The sequence below is a fragment of the Crocodylus siamensis genome, chromosome 3, assembly GCF_052110815.1.
Source record: "Crocodylus siamensis isolate JL-2025a chromosome 3, ASM5211081v1, whole genome shotgun sequence".
Lineage (NCBI taxonomy): Eukaryota > Metazoa > Chordata > Crocodylia > Crocodylidae > Crocodylus > Crocodylus siamensis.
The window spans coordinates 18,192,966-18,215,743 of record NC_143397.1 but is presented as its reverse complement, the minus strand read 5'-3'; the positions used below and the strand labels follow the sequence as shown (position 1 = coordinate 18,215,743).

Sequence of the window (22,778 nt, the reverse complement as noted above, 5' to 3'; positions counted from 1 at the left end):
TGCTGGATCACATCCCTTTGCAAACCAGCAGGCTTCTTCAGCTCCCCTTGGCCTCTCACTTCCCAGCCTCCAGACACAAGCAGCCAGTGGCTCAATGCTGTCAGTGCACTGGGGGGATTTCGACTCTCCTGGCCAGATTAAAGCCCCCTTCACCTCCCTTCCCTCTTCCTCCTCCTCCTCCCATCTGGATTGAGCTGCCTCCATCTTGGCCGACTCTCTAGCCCGGCTGTTTACCTCTCTATGCTCCCCCTCTCCCTCCTCCCCCCTCGTCATTGTCTGTAATAGCCGACGCAGGAGCGAGCAGCAACGTGCAGCAGCGGCGGCGGCGGCGGCGGCAGCAGCTCTTTCTCTTTATAAGCCCCGCTGTATTGCCCGGATGTGAATGGATTACAATGTATCTTTCAGGGAAACATATTATTATCAATGTCTCCATGGGGGAGTCGATGAGGAGGAGGAGAGATCTATAAACTTGGAGCAAGTTTAAGACTTTTTTTTTTAAAGAAGGACAGAGGGGGGGGGGAGAAAAAAAAATCCCACCACCACCACCACGATTTTTCAGTAGTTTATTAACAGAAGCATGTGTTTATAAAAAAAACAATAGAGGGAAAAGTTGTTGGATCTTTTAAAACAATTTTCCCCCCCTCCTTTTTTTTTTTGTTTTTTTCTGTTTTTTTCTAACTTCCCCTGCCGGCTTTTATTTTTGTCCTGTTTGGGTGGGGGATTTTATGGCAGTTATTTTACGGTGGATCATCCAAAAAAGCCAAACGAAGCCAGGTGTAGAGTTGTGTGGAATAACCCCGGAACAGGACTGAGATCCAGTTCAAAGTACTTTTTTTTTTCCTTTGTTTTTCTTCTTTTTTTTTTCTTTTTTTGGTGTGTGTTTTTGGGGGTCAAACACATGTGAAACAATAAAGCACTTTTGAAGAAGATTTCTCTCTCTCTTCTTAAAAAAAAAAAAAGTCTCTTTCCTTGGAATATTGTGACCATATTTGTGGCCATTTAAGGTAAAGTTACAATTTGCTGTTAGAGTAACTTGTGTGCTTTTCTTTTATGCTGATTGTTGTTGATGCGGATCCCAGTGTGTTATTATTATTATTATTTTTTTCGGAAGAGCTACAACTTACTGGCTGTGCAAAGTGGAGTTACACTGTGTGTGTCTCGAGATGCACACACCTATGGAGGGTGCATCTCTGCACAGAGACACAGTGCAACTACCTGGATGGGCATCTTGTGCAAACCAGAAGTGGAAGGGGGTTGTAATAAGGGCTTGTGCAAACCAGAAGTGGAATGAACTTGCCGCTTGATTTCCTGATAGAAATGAAGTCGAACCGTAGGCATCTTTTTAATTTTTTTTTTTAATTTTAATTTTATTTTTTTGTGACTAGTTGGGGCCTGCAGTCGCCAAATTGGAAATAAAAGTCTGACCTGCTTCAGGGGCTGGGGGGGCGGGTGTGTGCGTGTGGGAGGGGGGACCTGGCATCGTCCCCAGCAACTTCAGTGCAAAGCCAGGGAGAAGGTGGCTAGTGCAAAGTTTGCAGCAATGCTCTCCGGCCGGGGGAAGCCTGGGCTCTGAAATGTAGCGCTAGAGCAAGAGGGGGGGAAATCACAAACAAACCAAAACAGAAAACGACAAAAGGAGAAGCAAAGGTGGGGGGGGGAGAACCCCCCACCCGTGAACTGGAGCATACGAGGGGGGGAAATATTGTTCCTCTTGGCAAAGTCTTTGCATCACGTGCATTTGCAGCCTCGTATAAACTTGCTTTGCCGCGCGTGTGTGTGTGTGTGTGTGCGTGCGCGCGTGTGTGCGAGCGGACGAAATGTAAAGTATAATCCATCCCCAAAGTGCTCCGAAGTGGGAGGCCGGCGGCAGCCCCGGCCCCGGCTCCCGAGCCGCCCGAGCCGCAGGAAAATGAGGCGCCGGGCTGCGGGGTGCTGCGGGGAGCGAGCCGCCGCCGCCGGGTCCCCCTTGCTTTGCTGAACTTGCAGCCCGGCTCGTTTTGGTTTGTTTGTGGCTTTTTCTTCCTGCCTGCCTCCTTCCCTCCCTCCTCCCTCCGGCCGGCTCCGCGGGCAGGGCAGGGCAGCGCCGTGCGGTCGCGGTGCGCGGTGGAGGCAGGAGCGGAGCCATGCAGCCGCGGGCGCGGGGCTGGGCGCGGAGGGGCAGCCCGCGCTCGCCTCTCCCGGGCGCGGGGCACCGGAGCGCTAGGCTCGAGCTCGGTGGGCATGGTGGAGGTAAGCTCGGCTCGGCTCGGCTCGGCTCGGCCAGGACTTGCCTGGCTCCCCCCTCCATGGGGGCTGCCCCCCCTTCCCTCCCTCCTCCCCCACTTTAAAGGAACTGATGACTTCGCCGAGGCCTGGGCTTGCTTTTTAAATCTTTTCTAAAATTGATTTGGCATTCATTTTTGCAACCCGCCCGTCTTGCAGGGATCGGGGCTTTGGGCGAATTGGCAAAGCCTGATTTGTCTCCCCCCTTCCCCCCCAGCTCCGACGTCCCCTTGCCCCGGACTCCGCGGACTCGGGGCGTCTTCGCCCGCTCCCGTGCATGGCGGGAGGGGAAGGAGAAGGGGGGAGGAAAAAAAGTTGGTAGTTTCTTCTCTGGGCTTCTCATTCATTCTTTGCTGAACCTCCTGTTGCATAAATGATGCGCTGAGAGCGTGGCTCTCTCTCTCTCTCTCTCCCCCCCCCCCACCCCCCCTTCTCTCCTTCGGATTTGGGTTGAGAGTGGATGTGACCGGGTTTCCATCGTCTCTTTGGAAATACAATATCGCTTTTTTTTGTTGTTGTTTTTGCTGCCCCTCCACCCCCCCTTCTGAACTCCCCCCTCCCCGATCCCCTCCCCCCCGAAAAACAAATCCGATTGTGTTTCCTCTAAGGCTCGGGACTGGGTTTCTGATTGCGGTTATTTCCATGTTTCTAGGTTTGTGTGATTTTGCTAAAATGCATCACCAACAGCGAATGGCTGCCTTAGGGACGGACAAAGAACTGAGTGATTTACTGGATTTCAGTGCGGTAAGAAACAACGGTGGAAATTAACAACAGCTGTAAAAAAAAAAAATATGAAAAAAAAATAAACTATCTTCTAGCTGATCTGTTAAACTACAACTAAAAAAAACCCAAAACCCCAAACCCAACAACAACAACAACAACAACAACAACAAAAAAGCAAAACCAAACTGTGATCCAAGTACAGTGGGTGATTTTTTATTATTATTATTATTTTTTAACCAGCAGCTAGACCCGTGGTAAATATGGTCGCTAAAAGAAAGAAAGAAACTGAACCAAAGCAAGAATCCTTTGATGATGAGGATGATGATTTTATTATTACAGTGTGTGCTGGGCGCTGCGATCTTGTTCAGAGCTCACTTTTTAATGTCTTGGATGCCTCCCATTGTTTTGACTTGCAAACCCAGCCATGCCCTGAAAAAATGATCGCTTCTCATCACTGGGGATTGCTGCTCCTCTCACTCGGACCCTTCAGCACTTGCATTGGGCTCCAGTGTTGATGGCCTAGGAGCTAACAGTGACTTTTATCTTACTTTTCCTTCTCCCCTTGTTTCATTTATTTTTGGGGGGCGGGGGGGGGGGCTATGGAAAGTGTGCAGAGATCCTCATCTGTCTCAGTTGAAAGTTTTCACTGAAATCTCAAATGGCTTCTGCAGTCAGGCAATCTTTGCTGAGGACCCCCAGCTCCACGGTGCTTTTTTTAAAAAAAATACTTTTTTGTCTCTTTGGGTTGTAGGCCAGTTTGGAGGCCAAACGTTAATCCGGACGTGTGCACTTGTCTGGTGTGATACCGCCCCCCCCAACCCTTTCCTTCCTCTCCCTTCATCCCCCTCCCCCCCCCCATATGTCAGGAGTGCTCATTTCTTTCTTTATTTAAGCCCCAAATCAGTTCGGTACAAGATGCATGCCTGTTTTTAAAGCCTAGCCCCCCCAGCCCATAAGCCAAATAACCTTGTCAATGAGGCGATTTCAGTCTTTTGCTGCTGCTGCTGCCCAAGACTTTCCTGTGGAGAAATGGCTTTGGGAAGTTTGGCCAGGAAACCTCGCCTGAGGCAGCTTTGCAGCCCCCTCTTTGCTTGTTGCACTTTTTCCATTTGTTCCTTCGCTTTTTGCAGGCTCTGACTCAGGGAAGGTGCGTATTATCCACTAGACACGTCGAAGAAGAGGGAAACCAATTAGGGTCGAAATAAATGCTGGAGAGAGAGAGAGAAAGAGTGAGTGAGAGAGAGAGAGAGAGAGAGGGGGAGTGAGAGAGAGAGAGAGTCTTGCTTCAAATTGCTCTCATGTTAGAGACGAAATGAGAATTTAGGGCAGGTGGCACTTTGCATTATTATTATTTGGGTTCACATATGACGGGCAAATCCTAAAACGGGATGGAAATGGACATTGCTACATTTATGGCCAAGGTTTCAACAACAAAACTTTTTTCCTCGCCTTTGTCAAACAGGAGAGTTCGAAAGGGGGACTGGATCCTCACTCCTAAGTTTTGCTAACCTTGCTGGGGACTGTGATTTTTTTTTCTCCCAAAATATTTGGGAAGCTAATATTGTTTGGGAAGCTAATGAGCCTCCAAAAAAAAAAAAAAAAACCAAACCAAAAAAAACTGGTGATGAGGGGTGAGAGTTGGGGGGTGCAAGAAATGCTGTACCATTTTCAGGTCTGAGATGGATGATGTTTCATATTAAACAAACTGTTAATGTAGTTGGTAGCGAATGTGGAAGGAACTTGTGACTAAGTGAGCACACAAATCTCCTCTGTTTTCCAGCAGTAATGTCTTTTTGTTTCTTTTAGATGTTTTCACCTCCTGTGAGCAGTGGGAAAAATGGACCAACTTCTTTGGCAAGTGGACATTTTACTGGCTCAAGTATGTAATTTTTTTTGCTCATCATGCAGTTTAAATGTTCTTAGTTATTTATCTGCAGGCATTACGTTTGTTTTAGTTGTGCTAATCTATTTTTAGGGAGCAGATTCATTGAGATTTGCGCAGAATTATTTCTAAGCGCTGGGTATTATTATTGTCATAATTTCCACAGATCTGGAACATTTTCAAAATATTTTCATATATTTATTATTGTAAATCATTTTAAAATCCTCCCAATGTACTAATTGCTCAGAGGTAGTTAGTTTAAATCACATTCTGAAAAATCAAACATTAGAGGTTTTGAATTCAAAATTCAAGTCTTTGTCTATGAGGACCGAAAGACCAAGCAGCTAATGTAAGAACTAGTTTGTGTAGAGGAATTAAGGCTCTTTTATTTCTTTTTCCTTCATTAAATTTAAATAGGCAACCCCTCTTATTTTAGAGAATAGCGTCCGATATTTTCGATTAACTTGAAAAATTAAAGCTTTGCATTTTATTTTAAAACAATAATACTTTATCCTCTCCTCAAAATGTTAGTGGTTTTGAAGAGTTCTTTGACATAAACATAGTTGAGGGGGTTTTTTGTTTCTTCCTTTTAAAAATATAACTCCAGTTGTAGCGTATGGGTAACTTCTGCTTTTCATAAAAATAGGATCCTTGTTTGGTGACAAAAGAAATATAATTTTTTTTTGCAATACAGCATATGTGTACAATCATTGTCTGGCAACTAGAGAGGAGTTTTATATAGGAAATTTTTATATGCCTGAGAAATTACAAGTAAAACTAGAGGGACTTACGCGTTTGACACATCTTTATTAACTTCAGTTAAGAGGATTGCCTACATTGCTGGATGTGGTGTTTTGGACATGTCACAGATAGATCTACAGTTAAAGAGTTACATTGTTTTTAAAGTACTGGCAATTGCACATAAAAACACACTGTACATAGCACTGTTAGATACAGAGTACTCTAAACTGGATGGTAAATTTGGACAAGTCTTTATTGCAAACTGCACTATATCTAGTGGATATCTAGATATAAACACACCATTACATATGGTTTCATGTTTGGTGTTTTCTGTTTGTATTCAATTAGAGGAACCTTTTTTATGCATTCCATATAATCACAATTTATTAAATACACTGATATGTTAATTAACTTCATTTCTAAAGAAAGATTTACTTATTATTAATTTGAAGGTAATCTATTATACACTATCTACATGTCACATTAGGTTCTACCTATAGTTATTTCACTTTAATTTTACACTTTTTCTGATTATATTTAGGTTTTTTAAAATGATTGAGATGTTTGCTTTATCATAAGTAAGCTTGCATTTTGAATGTAGTGATGGGAGAAAAATTTACTGATTTATCTGAATACTTTCCAATCCTTAGCTTGCCTCATTTTTTATAATTTTTTTTTAATAATTATATTGTAGAAATTTAATAGCGGGTATTACTGAATATATAATAGTCAATATATTTGTTTTCATTGGGAAGAAATGTAAAGTATTTGTGCCAGAGAAATCAATTTGTCATGCTTATATACAATCAATGCAGCAACTAATTGTTGATCTAGCAGCATTTAACTAGATGGTTTTATTTAAGAAATTTATCTTAAGCTTCAGCTTTGAAAGCAGTTTGATCAGAAATGACAAACATTAACAAGTGTATAAATTTAGTGAAATTAAGTGTTTTATATTGTTTATGTTATTTCTAAAATAGAAACTATAGAAATAACTTGGGTGCTTCATTTTTGACATGCAAATTATGTCACGAATGGAAGGAAGTTACTAATAATAAGATGAATTGAAATTTAGGCAGAATTTCACAATCTTTGGTGAAATGCGTATGCTTAAATATACCACCATGTGCTATTAGAATATAGAACTACCCTGCTTGATGCATAGAGATCCAGACTGAGACAGTGATGTGCAGAATAATATATACTATTGTTGAGGTAAATAGCTTGCAGTTTTCAAAATCAATATCTGCTCTTTGGTTATTAGACACTGGGCTTTAAAGTGAATGTTCAGTAGTTGCAAAAAAGTTGTTGAAAACCACACGCCAAACTGGAACTAAATTATGAATGTAGATATGTGGCCTCAAGATATAGTTGTATGAAGAAAAATGTGTAGCTATTGTGTTCCTGTTAGTTATTTAGCTCAATATAGTATCTATGTTTTGGTCGCATTGCTGGAGTTAGCCTGTTTTTTTGAGAATTTCAGATTTTGCATGATATTCTTTGGGAAACTGCTGCAAGGTATGTTTTAGATAAAATGAATACGCAGCAGCATCAAAATAATGTTCTTAGTAATTCAAGAATACAGTTTATTGTCCCAGTTATATATTGATAAAGCACTTGTTTAGCTATCCAAATTTTAGTTAGATGAACTGACACCAATACATAGCCTGCTTTTCTACTGGGCAGATGCACTTAAAAAAGTTTGACTATACAAATGTGTCATTCCTCTCTCAAAAATGATATTTATTGAGCTGAAGGGGCACGCATGCCATTCCCCTGTATTGCCTTGAAACTTCTGGACTAAAATAGACCCCAAAGTAGATTAATCCCCATGCAGTGAGATGAAGGCAGCTACATTTTGCAAGGTGTGGTAGCTTTTTATGCTTAAAGTCATCTAATAATGCTTTACTCATTTAATAAATGATGCTAAGTTGTGATTTGTAATGTGTGAATGGAGATAAAGTGCAGCCATATTTCCTTTAATCTTTAATTTCACAAAGATGGCCTCTTACCACCTTAAGAAATAGTGAGGCTGAAGGGAGAAAGGAATGTAACCTGAGCCACAGCCCTGACATTCCCATGGAGCATTTTTCACATGAAAGGCTTTTGTCAACCCAGTAAAGGACCAGCAGTTTTTGTTTGATGTTTGCAGGTGTTCAGCAGAGAGCACTAAAACAATTCAGCCATGCTGGTTTAGAGGCTCTGTGACCTTAACAGGGGGAATTGGTGAGGACTGGAATTATTTTTGAGAAAACTTCCTTAGAGTTATTTCAATACACATATTGATTTTGTAAAGTGATTTAATACCTGCTAGCCGGGCTAAGAAATATGTGTCCATTTGAATCAAGCTTTGTTAGTTTTTAGGAAAAGTTGCCAAAATAACAAATCCTATTTTCCCAGACGTTATAATATTTTCTGAATATGGGACATGCCTTGCATTTACCTTAGCTTTCCGCAATATACATTTGTAGTCTGTAGTACATATGGACTATAATCCTATAAGGGAAAGATAATAAGAGATTGGACTAGATTTAAGAAAATTTTCAAGCAGATGTACGATACTACCGGTAGTTAAAGAACTTGCTAGATCTATTATGTTGGTCACATCTGGTACACTTTAGATTTCCAACTATTATATAGTGTTTTTGAAATTCCTCCTCTCCCCAGTTGCATTGAATTTTGGCTGCTTCCTCTGCTAGTATTTAATTTTACCTAAGTTTTCAAGCATCTGTTAAAGATTGCCCACAGTATGAGTGTTCAAATATTGTGTGGGTGAGTGCAGCAGAGGAACAACTGAATCCTTATCATTGGCCAGTCCTATTGAGGAAAAAAATGTTTGTTAGCATAGACCACTGAATATAAGTCTGTTACTTAAGGATTTAAAAGTTCACTTATAATTGTGCCATTTGGTTTGATTCAGGCTTGTCCTGCATTAGAAAAATGGTGATAATATATCTTTGAACTAGAAAGCCACGTATTCACTTTGAATTTGAAGGCCTTTTTGACTTTGACTTGTGTAGGTAAACTATAGCAAAATGTGAAGGGATTTAAGGTCATCCTTTCAGCCTGGGCTTCTGGGAAAAACAAAAAATATTTTTCCATCACTAGTCTATCACCAGAAAAAAAAAAGAAGCAAAATACAGTATTTATCATGAAAATGTTTTTTGCCGCCTCTGAATGTGGTGCCATCTCACTAGGCATGCACCGCTTCCCTGAGTGTCAACAGGAGTAGAAATGCATGTGTGTATGCATGTGTGGGGGGTAAGAATCAACCCTTAGGCAGGAGAGATTTTTTTTTGAGGGGTATAATTTTTCTTTCTGGTTTTTTAAATTAAAGTTGCTGTTCAAGAGAAAAAAGTAAAATAATACAGAGGATTAACATAGTTTTATTGAAGTAAAAGTGGCATTGATACATGATTATCCATTGCGGTTAGGTACATGCCCTGAAATACTCGCTAGTGTCATTCAAATTCTTAATGGTTTAAGGGTCATGTCTTGTAAGAAACCCCACCTCCCAAAATCTGATATAATGTAGGTGATGGATATATGTTGTACCATGTTTATCATCTTGACACATGATATTCTGCCATTTCAATGAACGGATGCACAAAAAGGCACAGGAGCTATACAAATTGCATGCTACCCTCAAATTGATTAGCTTCCAGTCTTTACCACTGCTAACCTGTACTTTGTAAGATTTTCCTCTTGTTTTGCCATTTGTGAATCCTGGTGGATTTAGCTTCACAAATATACAAGAGTAACTAATTTCATATTTTTTTCCCTAATGTTATGTCATTATGATTTAAAAGAAAAAGAATGATAGTTACCTCTCAACCTTCCAGCTATGTTTAGTTATAGAGAGCTCGAGCCTCCTCCTAATAGCGTCCATGGCAATTCTCCTGTTGACAACAGTGGAGGCAGAATGAGGCCCATACTGTGGAATTTGAATTGGCCCCGAGATACCATACCGCATGCTTAGAAAAGCTAAATATTTTGATTAAAACAAGATAGATTAGTACTGAGAATGTAGCTTATTCAGAAAGACAATGTGAATTTTATTGTATAAAGGACCTTCCAGAGAAACTGCCATCTACAGGTAGTTCACTGTATCTTAGAATTATAAATTAGGGTCTTAGTTGTTTTAAGAGAGGAAATGCAAACCCCTCTTAATTTCTGATTTCAACAGATGTCAGTGATAAAGTGTAGTTTTGTAAGATGACAGATAGTTTAGGTAATAGTTTACACAAACTTTTGGTAGAACACAGCAAACAATTTTTGTATCTGGTGTTGGAAAAATACATGCATGCCTTGTTTGCTACTACAGAGTGTTTATATATGTATAAATGTGTTGCTTAATCATAATCATTGCTAAGACTCGTGGCTGTGCTTTATAGTTCTAAGACATCCATTTTTACTACACGAGGGACTGAAAATGTGGTTGGGGCTCAGTTTAGCCAAATGTAACTTTGAAAGAGGCCTTTACAATTGATCTAGGAGTCTGAGTCAAATTTAGCCATGGGTATGAGTTAGCAATAAAATAGTGGTATATGTCAAATTGATAGAGTCAGCCTTGATTTGGAAGTGTATCTGTGTTCCACATCCACATCGCTTGCATACCAAAGGGTACAATAAGAAAGATGTAATAGGACCGTGTGGGATTCAGTACATTTCACCTGATTTGATCCATGTCTGTATCACCCCTCAGATTCTGGGAACCAAATTCATATTTGTTTTTGTCAGAGGTGACTGCAGCTCCCAGCAACTGCGTTCTCAGAGAGCACCAAATGGGCATAAACCATCATTGCATTGTACACCTACTGAACACCAAATCATGAAGGTTTCACTGTTCATAATGCCCATTTTTTTTTCTGGTTATCTTGCATCTACTGAGTAATTTGCTTCACCATTTATGTAGTGATTAAATCTGGAGCCCCATTCTTTATATTGACTCTAGCAGGTAAAATATTTTAAACAAATACGCTTTGGGATCTAAAGACTGTTGTGAATGCAATGTTTAACATTTTTTGACAACATCAGCTAATTATCTTTACCATGCTATTGTAATGAGGAAATCACTTAAATAACAGATGAACAACTAAGTCACATAAACATATATAATAGAACTATGTAATGAAAGTTTGTGCTGTTAATTGCTTGAATCTCTCTTAAATGCACAGAATCATAGAGCACTAAAAGCTGGCATATAAACAGTTTTGTTTTGAGCTTAAAATTATTCCTTTTTTCTTTCATCTGCTATGATAAACAAAGCCATTTTGTAAGCTTTACAGATCAAACATTTACTTCTAATGGTAAACTACATTTTCTATCTGGAAATTTGTGACTTAGAAAGGCCTCAAAAAGAGTAGAGTCCTGGTGGCCCCAGGCCTGTGGTTTTCAATGTTTGATATTATGATGCTATTTAGATCATTTTCCATAAGGCAAGATAACAGATCTGCAATTGCTTAATGAGGAACAGTGTGTGTGTTTGCAATGGTCTGCATTTTAAAGATCGTTTACCAAAATGGTTTCAGATAAACATTATCAGGGTGGTGGACAGAGCTGCATCAGAAGGATAGAAATGAAATCTGTCAAAAAGTGCACATTCTTTTTGTGTTAGAGGAAGTATCTCACGTGACCTACTAACTTGTTTAGATCCCTAAGGAACTAGTGGAGCCAAATCCCATAGTTCTCACTCAGACAGCCCTCTTAATTGAAATTAGTTGAGTAGTATACGTTTTATGTTTGGTCCTTAGAGGGAAGAACCAGGTTAATTTGGGAATAGTTTGCAGGGCTATTTTAAATCTATAGTAGGAAATTATATTTTAGTGCATATGCTATGAGCATATAGAGATGATTACCCTTGTTAGTCTGAAGTCAGGCCAAAGGCAGGGTGGAGATGCACCTTATAGACTAACTAAATCAGTTTGTCTATACGGTACATCTCTGTCCTGCCTTCTACATGTACTGTGTTTCTTCTCCCTAACCTCTGTCTGTACCTCTATTAATCTTCAAGCTATAACATACTCAGGACAGGAATGCTGCGATTTTTCTTCCATGGAAGACGCCAAGTGCACTGTGGGAAATAAATAACTATAACTGAACGAGATCACTTAGATCGTTCAGTCAGGCCCCGTCTATTCCGGTCTCTGTATCCCCACAGGAAACCAAATTTAGGAGTCTGATTTTAAACATGGAACCAGAATTTTAAAAGTAACTACCAAAATTGTGGATCAGTGTGTGTGCCGCTTAAATCTACTTAATTCTGCTTAAAAGCCAAACGACATGATGAAATGATATTTTGAGGGTCCTTAATGCATGGTATAGTTGGGAAGCACTATTCACCTCCCAGGATCTGATCCGCATGCCCAAGACTGTTTGTAACGTTTAAACATGCCATTTTGGGATTTGTGCCTATATTTTACCAGTCGTCCTTTGAATACCGGGTCTCCATATGTCTTATTTGTTCTCAGTGAGAGCTTTCACCTACCAAGTCAGTGGTGCGGTGGCAGGAGTGGCTGAATTTTTAGAGAAGTTTCTTAACATTGTGTTGGACTATTATGTATTTCTTTTTTCTTAACAAACTTGCCAAAATAGAAAAAAGTGGTGGGAAAGGACAGCGTGTTTACTTTCTTAACAAAAGTAAATAAAAGCACAGTTAATCAGCATATCAAACAACCAGGTGTGTTTAAAAATCCTGTTATCTTGGAGGATTTCAGAGCTGTGAAAAGGTATTTTATTTAAAGGTGCAGTAACACTATTGTTCCTATGAATGCTTTTGTGTTTCTTCCTGACAGTTACCATTTAATGAATGACTTTCAAGACTACCATTGGTGGTAATGACAATATGTAGTTTATTAACTGCAGTCTATTGTTGGCTGTGCCCTGTATTGATCTATTTTGGAAACAGCACTTCACAGGCGCTGCTGTATTTGTAGAGTACTTTTGTGGAATTTGTTTTATCCTCTAGAGTTGTGCTCTTTTGCTTTTTTCAGGGTTTTTTTTTTTTTTTAATAGTGATTGCTCTTTGACTTGGTGGAAAGGCTTCAAGGTTAAAATAACATACTAGACACTTCCGTGGTGCCTTCCACATAGATGCTTTGATGCGTTTGAAAAATGAAAGAGGAGTTATTAGTCACAGAATTTAAATATTCAATAAAAGCCTCAGCCTTCTGTCATTGTAGCCAACTTCACATCTCTGACTGCAATGGGATTTGGTTTTGGCTTTAATTTCCTTTTTTTTCAGATTCATTTTTAAGACAGACATGTCTTGCAGATCTTAGTCAAGTAGCCACTGTCATTGCCATCACTGGGAGCAGTTATGTCAGTGAGACTTTGCTATTAGAGTAACAGCCCAATGTTGAGCCCTGCATGCTTTTACTAATACTTGCATATAAATACATATTGTTACTTATTAGACTGATCGAGTGAGAGTCTGCCATACTACAGAGGAATTTGTAGTCCAGAGGGAGGTGGTGCTTAGGGTGGCTCTAGACTACTTTTGAACGCTTGTCTTTGGAATTGCTGATGTGGCCGAATCACTTCTAGCGTGGGCTTTCAAAATTGTGGCTGTCTGCCATGGGCTGCCTGCAGGCAGCCACACCCCGAGTCTTTGTAGTACTATGTGCTGTGATTCCACCAGTTCCTGCCCTTGACACAACCCTTCCATCCTCTTCTGCTTCCTTGCTTTACCACAGCGCTTCCCAAAATTTTTCCTCAGCATGACTCCATGTCCTCAGCATGGCTCCTCACTCCTGACCCACAGCCTCGCCACCCCTCCACTGATGTTGCAACCCCATTTGGGGTTGCGACCCCCAATTTGGGAACCGCTGCTTTACTAGTTATGCTGTTTTTTGCAAAATGATCCTCTAAACGAGTGGTTGTCAACCTTGTTAGACTCGATGCACCCTTCATTCGACCACAGGCACCCCTTGGAAAATGTCAGCTCTTAGTTTTCATTCATTTGTTGACTGCAGAAAAAGAAATAGAGCAATTCTTCAGTCGCAAAGAACTCAGACCTCAACAGATCAGAATGTTTTTAATGCCATGGATCCCTGTTTGCAATCTGGTTTATCTTGGGCATCATGTTGCATGCCTAACACTGCTAACATTGCATGGAACCCCATGGCATCCTTGAAAGGATCTCAAGGCACCCCAGGGTGCCACAGGACCCTGGTTGAGAATCACTGGTCTAAACACTGCATACCTTTCTTCTTGGTTCCTGTGCTTGAGACTGAATTTCTGACTGAATGCTGGGCTTTATAAATCCCTTTATACTGTTCCAACTCCAATCTAGGAAGAACTTATCAGGGATAAGAATCTTACCCACATATTTTAAGGCCATAAGGGACCATTATGGTTATTGTCTGGGTTGTCCTCTTGCACAAAAGAAGCCGTAGTTTTTCTTCCAGTAATGCAGGAGCAGTGAAACCAAAAGCTCATGATTGAATTAGAAAAGAGGAGGCATGCCACAAATTAGCCCCACAGCCTCCCTGGGGGCTACTTCTAATCCCTTTCCATTACCTGATCTGCTGCTCAGCATTCTGGATCTTACCCTGTGCTCCCTGCCTGATCTGATCCTCTGCTTTCTGTTCCCTGCCCGGTCTCACTGTTGTTTCTCCCCTCCCCAGCCTGCCATATACCACATATAGAGGTTGCCTGGGATGCTTGTGGTACCTATGCTGCAGGTTAGCCTCCCCTGAATTAGAACATATTTAATAAGATACACCTCCTTAATATATAAAGGGCTAGGGATTCAGGTCATTCAATTTTATGAATACATAAAGCATAAGATCTAAGTTGGGCATTTTTCTATCCGAGTGCTGTTGCTTTTTTGCCCTGAGCATAGGATTCCTGAAATACCTTGTTCCTGAATTCTTTATATAAAATTGAAGGCTATCAGATTAATGCAGCACAATTCCATTTCTCCTCTGATCAGACAGTTTAAATATGGTCCACCTAGCTGATAAATAACTGTTATAATGATTTTGTTTTATTAAAAATAACAAAGAACAATTCCTGATAGAATATCAAGACAGTAATTGAATCTCAGGGGTTCTGGTACTGTTCATAAAGCGTTTCAGTTGTTTTGTACTTTGTGACGTCAGCCAAAAGCTTGATTGAATTATATCCTTGTATTGTGGGGAGAGCACCTGCCACTAGACTCAAGGTTCGGTCAGCATTTCCATTACAAACCTTCCTTTTGAGAAGTCTGTAACTTGGCTCTGAGAATCTGAACTGGCCTCGGCACTGACATATAAACTTTTAGAGTAAATTGTTCTGAAAATTAAAAAAAACCCAAAACCCAAATGTTCATATAACATGGTTAGGGATGTACCAAAACGATGATTTATTTTTTTGTGGAAAATGCAAAATCATACATTTTCCGTGAAAATCAGAGAAATCTATGAAAAAAAGAGCCCTGCAAAAAAGTGGTGCTCTGTGTAAAAATAAAAGGCTTTTTCTTTTTTTCTTTTTTAAATCCTAGGCCCTGTTCCTAGCTGCTGATTGGGTGAGAGGGCTACTCTTATACAGCCTTTCATCCCTGCAGCCCAGACAGACCAGGACAGGCCCAGCTCTGCTTTTTTTTCTTCGCAGCCACAGACACCCACTCGGCTGGGCCCATCCCACAGTGGGTGGGGGGGGGGATGGCACTGGGGGGAGCAGAGCTGGGATGGGACAGGAGCATGGCTGGGCTGGGGGGGAGAAGATCCAGGGCAGGGTGGTGGGGAGAGTGGGACCCAGCCAGGATAGCGGGGGTCAGCAAGGTGGCAGTGGCCTGTCCCTGTGCTCACGTAGGGCCGGGGAGGGCCAGGGGGAGCAGAGCCAGGTTGGGCCAGCGGGCAGCATGGGCAGTGGCAGCCTGCACCCATGCAGGGCCACAGGGGTTTATTTCCCCCCCTGTGCAGGCCAGGACTGGGTGGGGAGTATTCAGGCCAGGGGACAGTGAGGCGGTGGTAGCCCATGTGTCATCTGAGCGCCCCAACCAGTCGGAGGTGTGGGGGGTGCCCGTAGTCTCCCGTGAAATTGGAGGCTGTTGGAGGCCGTGGTGAGCCTGTGAAATTCTGGCGATTTTAGTACATCCCTCAACATACTATTTCAATGCCATGACCTTCCATCTTGCAAAGAGCTGACCCTGTATTTCTTGCTTAGTCAAGGCTCCTGTTTGAAGCCAATATGTGTTTTGATGGAGAAAGACCTCTAGGTGCTAGCTCTTATTGGAATGGAGCTTCAAAAAAGGAAGCTATCTTAAAATGCTGAAAATAAAGACATTCGGAGACGAGGCTGAGAAATACCAAATCTCTGTAAGTGCCTCCACACTGTTTGTCTTAACTTGTATATACTGAATATAGTTTGGGAGCAACTGTGTATGTTGGATGCTTTCTAGGAACCCTGCCTGCCATATCATGGCTCTTAACCCATGAAGGGATTTGCTCTATGGCAGCTTTCAGGCTGTCCTGCTTTCTCTCTAAACCCCTACCATGCAATGTTCATTTCTTGCCCCATCTGAATACAGGGGTCTCATTTCAGGAATCTCAAAAGATTAAACAAAGTGTTCAGTATTTCCTACCTGGAGTACGTGAAGCCTGGAGAGTGGATCTAGAATACATGGGACAGAACACAGAGCAAGCTGGTAGCGTCTGCAGTGATGCTGCTTTGAATGGGGGGTCTATGTTAGCATCCGACAGAGGTGCTTAGATTCATAGCAAAGTTGTGTTTGTTACTTTTGCAAAATGGGGTTCAGAAAAAAAGGAGGTTCTGTCCTCAGCTGCACGTTCGTTAATTCAGTGGCCCTAAATTTCTTCACTTTTAAGTTAAGAACCTTAATAATCCATAAATATAATTGTTGTGATTTAATTGTACTCTGTGGATTAATTCTGTATGTTTGTTTTCTTCTCTGGCCATTTCTAATGGCTTTTTAATCATGTAAAGTATTATATGATGTATGAACTGTATAGTTTAGTCAACTCTATGATTCAGAAACATTAGCCTATCCAAACCCCCAGTAATCTCCCAACTCTTTGAAAATCAAATATTTTAGAAATCTAAGATTACTATTTAAAGACTGACCCATCTGTTAATTTGAGGGGCACTTCTTTTGGGATAAGACTAGCCTGAAATTTTAAGTAAACTCAGTTAGAAAATGGCAAGCATCAGCTTTTGTGTAAGTTCAATGGGAGGTTTGCATTTGAAAAAAGGGGTAATGATACCGACTTTCTCCTGTTTCAGAAGTTTTCTATTACAGAAGTGCCTTAGAGCCCGAGTCATAGAGCAGGACCCTACATTCTAGGTCTCTGTTTAGAGTGTAAGCTCGCCGGGCCAGAGACTGTCACCCTAATTTTATATAGTGCCTGATACCACGTGGCCTCTGAACGCTGGTGCCCCATGATTGTGGTGGTCTGAGACTTGGTGAATAACAGTTCCCTTTTCACTTTATCCACACTCTCATGTCTTTAAAGACCTCTCTCATATCTCCCCAGCCTTCTCCTTTTCAAACTAGAGTCCTAGCTTTATTAATCTCTCCTGGCATGGCAGCTGCTCCATACTCTGGATTGGTTTCCCTTCTCTGTACCATTTCTAACTCTACTGCATTCCTTTTGAGATGTGGAAAGCAAAACTGCACATTGTATTCAAGTTTTTGGAACACCGTGGATTTGTATACTGGAATGATGGTGTTTTCTATTTTGTTTTCAGTTCCTTTCTTAATGATCCCCAACATTTTATTAGCATTAATGGGCAATGCTGCACCAGCTGATTCTATGAAAAAAAGATGTTTTTAGAGAACTATCTACACTGACCCCCAGGTTTCTTTCCTGAGTCATAGCAGCTATTTCAGAACCCAGAATTATGTACCTATAAATGGGGTGATTTTTCCTCATGTGCATTATCTTGCACTCATCAACCTTGAAATTCACCTGCAATTGTTGTTGTTCACTCACTTAGCCTGTTGAGATCTCTCTGCAGCTCCTTTCCATCAGTTTGGCATTTTGCTACCCAGAATAATTTCTCTTAGAAGGAAACCCTTCTTTACTTATCTTCCAGTTGGGTGAGTACCTTTCAGTAGGGATCAGAACTGATGACGTTTTGCTGTATGTTCTGTTTGAGGCAGAAAAGAGATTTTGACGGAAGCGTTAGGGTGAAGGTGGAGCCTCTGAATCCATGATTATACCCAGATAGATCCAACCTCCAAAACATCTTGAAAGGAAACGCACAAAGAGAGTCTCATTAGCTTCTGCAGCTCTGAGACGGCTGTAGCTAGCAGACGTGTTCTACTCTGCTGCTACACTGCACCCGAAAGAGGAATGTTGCATCTCCCTTGACCTTCCTGGATCCTTCCAACCTTCCTTGCTTGAAGTTTGTGCTAGAAAGAAGATCTGGAGATAATTTTAATTATCTGGAGATCATACAATAATCTGGAAACAGGTTGAAAGCCTAAGGGCCATATCCAGATTGGTCCCATGGGCACCTAAACTGGATTTAGGCAGAATTAATGAGTTAAAATTCCACAGTACTGTTGAGATTGGCTCTGCTTTAGGAGCCACAATGCTTGTTCAGTACCTAAATTATTTGGTGTTTTCATTTTGGTATAGCACTGGGTGCTCTGAATTGCCCATCTGTCCCTATTCTCTGCATCAATCTTGCATTGACTTGACCCTTAGAAGTGCCTGAGACTGTACATGGATCCTGGCTGCCTAACCATGTTTATCTGAAGCCAGGGATGTAATTTTTAGGCATTGCAGTGCTTAAGTTAATAGATTACATAGATAACCAGTCTACCAACTACAAACTAGTCTTACAAACTTTTCACTTTACTTAGCAGAGACCTTATATACCCGGATTTAGCAATAATTGGTGGTTTGATCCAGGGTTGTTCAAATTTTCAGCTCCTCGGGTGGCCACATACCCCAGGGTCTCACCAGTAGGAATTACTCGCTGCATGGGCTGCACCAGATGAGGCATGGGCCATGGGGCTGCCTGCCATGTGGACATTCCCCTCCCCATCCTCCAGCACTACACAGTATGCCAGTGTGGGCACCCTCTACACTGCTGCACTATGTGCACTCCACAGCTGGACCATGTGGGCACAGTTCCTCCCCCTGCTGCATGCAGACCCAGACTCACCCTAGCTCTCCACACAGCATGCTCCACTGACCCACCCCATGGGACAGAGGGAGGAAGCAGAACCGGAGGAAGGAGGGGGAACTTTGGGACTCCAGCTGCTGTAACAGCCAGAGACATGAGGGAAGCAACCGCCCGGTAGGAGCCAGGGGGCTGCAACTTAACCCCTTGTGGGCCACCTGTAGTCCACAAGCTGCCAGTTGGACAGCCCTGATCTAGTCCTTCTAATATTATTCTTTTATGGTGCTGCATAGGTCAATGCAATGTGGGTAATAACTACTCTGCAAGATCTGGTTCTGAATTTTGTTGCATAATTTTATCTGAGTTTAGTTTTAGTATAATTTTATATGTTGTTCTGAAAGGCTTTTTTTATCAGTATTTCAATGTGTCTGATGAAGGTTTGGGGCAGAAATGCAATTAAAGTTTTGGAAAATAAAGACTTTTCTTTTCTTTTTCTCTGTAAGTAGACTGGGTTATTACAAGTTTTTAATGGACTTCTGCAGTCATTCACTGCCTAGTATTTTTTCATATTGCTTAGTCCAGTCTTGTAACACTGAACTCATTCTCCTTTGATTAGCCAGGTATCTGATAGCACTTGTACTAAGTTGCCAAGGTTTGTTGTTGATTGGTCTTAATACAGCTCTGTCCCTTTTGCTATCTTAACCTGTACTAAACCAGCTTCATTTGACTGTATTTTGTCCATAATAGTCTGTGTGTAAACTATATATTAAGTCCTGAGCAGAGGCTAGATAATGCTTCTTCATTCTGCGGGGTCATAGATGCTAGCTAATGTATTGTTTTACTTGGTTCTTTTTGTCTAATCATGCTGTTGATTTTGTATTCTTTGAAAAGATATACCTACTTAGGAAATATGTACCTCATTTTATAAACAGAAGAACGTTCAGGTTCCTAAAATTAGATATTTTATAAGTATTACAAATTAGAGCATTTAATTTATGAACCATCTTATTAACTAATGGACATTGTCTTTTTACTCTCCTAATTTTCTCATTTATATTCCATTTTATTTCTTTTATCTCTGTCTTTCAAAATGGGAGCAGCTAATTGGCACTAGTGGCAGTGCAGTGGTGAGAGTGCTTCAGGTTCATGCTCATGTCAAGATTTGATTAAGCAGTTTGGTCAGTGTGAAATAGCAATGCTTCTTCTCATATCCCCATCTGTGATTGAAATACAAGATTCTGAAAATGTGCTGATATCTAATTAAGAAGTTAACATAGAAAAATTACCAATTACCAGAAGGTAAACATGCAGTTCAGGACAGTTTTAGGTCATCATGGTAGCTTTTAACCTAAACTCTTCTCTAGATAATCTAGAGGTACCCTTTTTCGGTTTCCAGCTAACTGGATGAAACCTAATGGTGAAAACTATTGACATTACATTTTAGTTGAATTAAGAAGTTAGTTTTGCTAAAAAATATGAACATTGCTACCTTTTATAAAAAGTTTGTATTATAGGCCAGGTATAGAAGTTACACTTAACATGCATTAACCACACAGAAAACGGTTTAAAGCTTTAATAGAACAGATGTTCACAGGACTTAGAGCTCTTTAAAAATGTCAGATCCTGCTGTAAGTTAACCCTCTATGAATGTGGTATTAGACTAAAGCACTTTAGATTAGAGCGCTTTTTTGAATGTCTTTACCACTTCCATCACACTTCAAAGTAGGTTGACTTCTGCGGCCATCCCAGGGGCCCCTTGCTAACCTTGCCACTCTGTTCCAGGTGAGCACTGGCCCAGCCCCTCGCCCCTGCTGTGTCGGAGAGGAGGCAGGGAGGAGACAGAACTTCTTCTGTGTAGCCGGGCAGAGGGGTGGTAAAATGGAGCCTCTTTGCTATGTGGATTCCCTCACAAGCTTGCAGGCTCAGGTCTTGGTGGGGGCCAGGTCTGCATAGCAGAGAGGCTCTATTATCCACCCCCACCACTCCCCAGCCCCAGTTTTTGCAGCAAAAAGCTGGGCTGGGCAGCCCTGTGCTGCAGCTTTTGGTTGCTGTTGTCAGGTAGGGGAAAGGAGCCCCCCTGCTGCCAGGGCTCCCCCCTCCCCCCCAGCTTACTGTGGCTGTCCCCTCCCCTCCCTGCCCCTGCCTTTTGATAGCTGAAGTCAGGAACTCCAGCATGGGGCTGTCCAGCCCTGCTTTTTGCTTCTTGGGAACTGGGGCCCGGGGGGGGGGGAGGAGGAAGCCCCCTTGTTGTGCAGACCTGGTCTTCTCTCTCCCCAAAGCAAGACCCCAACCAGCAAAATTGTGGGTGCTGGGGGGAGGGCTTAGTCATTACCCACTTAGTCTAAGCTCTTTAAGATCCAAAATACTTAAACATTTTATCATGTCATTTGCATTACCACTTCTCTTTACTGACTTGTTTTGTGTTTCTCCTACACGTGGGAATCCAGGCTATGTAGGGCAGGCTAGGCATTGCAGTTCATTAACCCTCATGATCCAAAAACTATGGGGGCAGGATTTCCAGTCTTGTTTTGGAAGCAAGGAGAAGCAATTTTAGGAAATTCTATCATTTCATTTGGAATATGCAGTGGGGCAGAAGTGAAACACTTTCCTTTTGAATTCCTTTTCATCAATGAGAAATCTCTAAGACAATATCACCGGGCTTCTTAGCCAAGAAGCTCAGGCCTTATTGATTTGGCTGTGGTTCCATGATCTTCAGTTCCAGTTTTCTCCTTTTTGATACTCTTTTTTTTGTTCAGGAGGAAGACGGAGAGAAAAAATTTAGCTACCAAGCGATCAGAACAGAGGAAGGCACTAAAAATATTGTAAATCCAAACATAATCAGACAATCAAATAAAGCTGATTTTCTGTTTGCATTGCCACAGTGCCTAGGAGCCCCATTCATGTAACTGTAGGTTTTATACTGTCCATCAACATTGTATCGGAACATAAGAAGATAAGAAGACTTATCGTACAGGGTCTGTCAGGTATCTGACTATAATTCTGTTTTTTGTACACTGTACCTTTCTAAGAAGGCTACCACTTGTTTGTCATGGGGGAAGGCTATGATGCATTTGAAAAATGGGTGATTACATAGAGGAAGAGAGATGCTTTGTTTTCATTGTGAAGGTTTGATATTTGTTCTTTCTTTGTTTTCTTCTCCTTTAATCTAAAATAAAAATCATTTAGATTGAAAGTGAAAGACTACAAGAGAAGCAGACAACCCTATTCTGTATTTTCATTCTTTCTGGAAAACAAGATTTGTTCCTTTTGCTGAGCCAGTTCTGCTCCCTTTGATAAACTACCCATTAGCTTACATCAGGAGTGTCAAACTCACCCAGTCCCTGCTGATTTGGATCTGCACTGCTCTCAGGCTGGGTCCAGAGACGGCAGCAGTAGGGGGAGTGGCAGCGACAGGACAGGAGGTGGTGGGGCAAGTGGAACTGTGTTGGCCAAAATCCATCCCTAATGGGGTCCCATATCCTTGAATTCAATGGCTGGCCCTGCCCTCGATTCACCCTTTCCCTGAATTCTGGGGCACAGCAGGAGCCCCACGGAGCAGAGGAAACAGCTCCACAGGCCAGATCTGGCTTGTGGGATATATGTTTGACCCCTGCCTGACATGGAAACAGGATGAGACCCATTTCCTTTGAGGAATGCAAACTTGAAATCTATATCAGTTAAAATAAAAAGCAGTTGCAGGTACTACACTTACTTTGGAGTTCCCCTGCCAATTTTAATGATACTACAGCAATATTTTTCTTTTTCTTTTTTTTTTAAGATTTGTTTTCCTCCATCTGTTACTGACTAAGAGGCCTAGACAAACAAAAACTTATGCAGAAAACAGTGAAAATGGCTAATGTACAAACTAATTTTGAGGGAACTAGTAAACAAACAATGGTGAAAAATAACTTATTCTCTGTAGTTCCCTTCATTCATGCTAATTTTAGGTGTTGTTTTTAACTCTGCTAGGCTAAGTATTATGAGGCAAAAGGATAACTTTTTAAGTCAATAGGGTCTCTAGTGTTCTCTGGTTCTGTACACTCTCATTTCCTTTTTCTCAGATCACAAAAGAATTTTCTCTCATCTTAAGGGC

General features: G+C 41.4%; 1 protein-coding gene across 16 annotated transcripts in view; it reads left to right on the top strand.

The window, feature by feature from the left end:
* Positions 1-306: 306 nt before the first annotated feature.
* Positions 307-22,778, top strand: part of TCF4 (transcription factor 4) — a 348,186-nt gene continuing 325,714 nt past the window's right edge. For 4 of the 16 annotated variants that reach the window (XM_090037827.1, XM_090037824.1, XM_090037821.1 and 1 more), the window contains exons 1-3: positions 2,079-2,229; positions 2,915-3,006; positions 4,792-4,864. In XM_090037827.1, the coding sequence (XP_089893953.1) occupies positions 2,124-2,229; positions 2,915-3,006; positions 4,792-4,864 (271 nt within the window). In that variant the 5' untranslated portion in view covers positions 2,079-2,123. The other 12 variants (XM_090037828.1, XM_090037823.1, XM_090037819.1 and 9 more) reach the window with 10 other exon arrangements.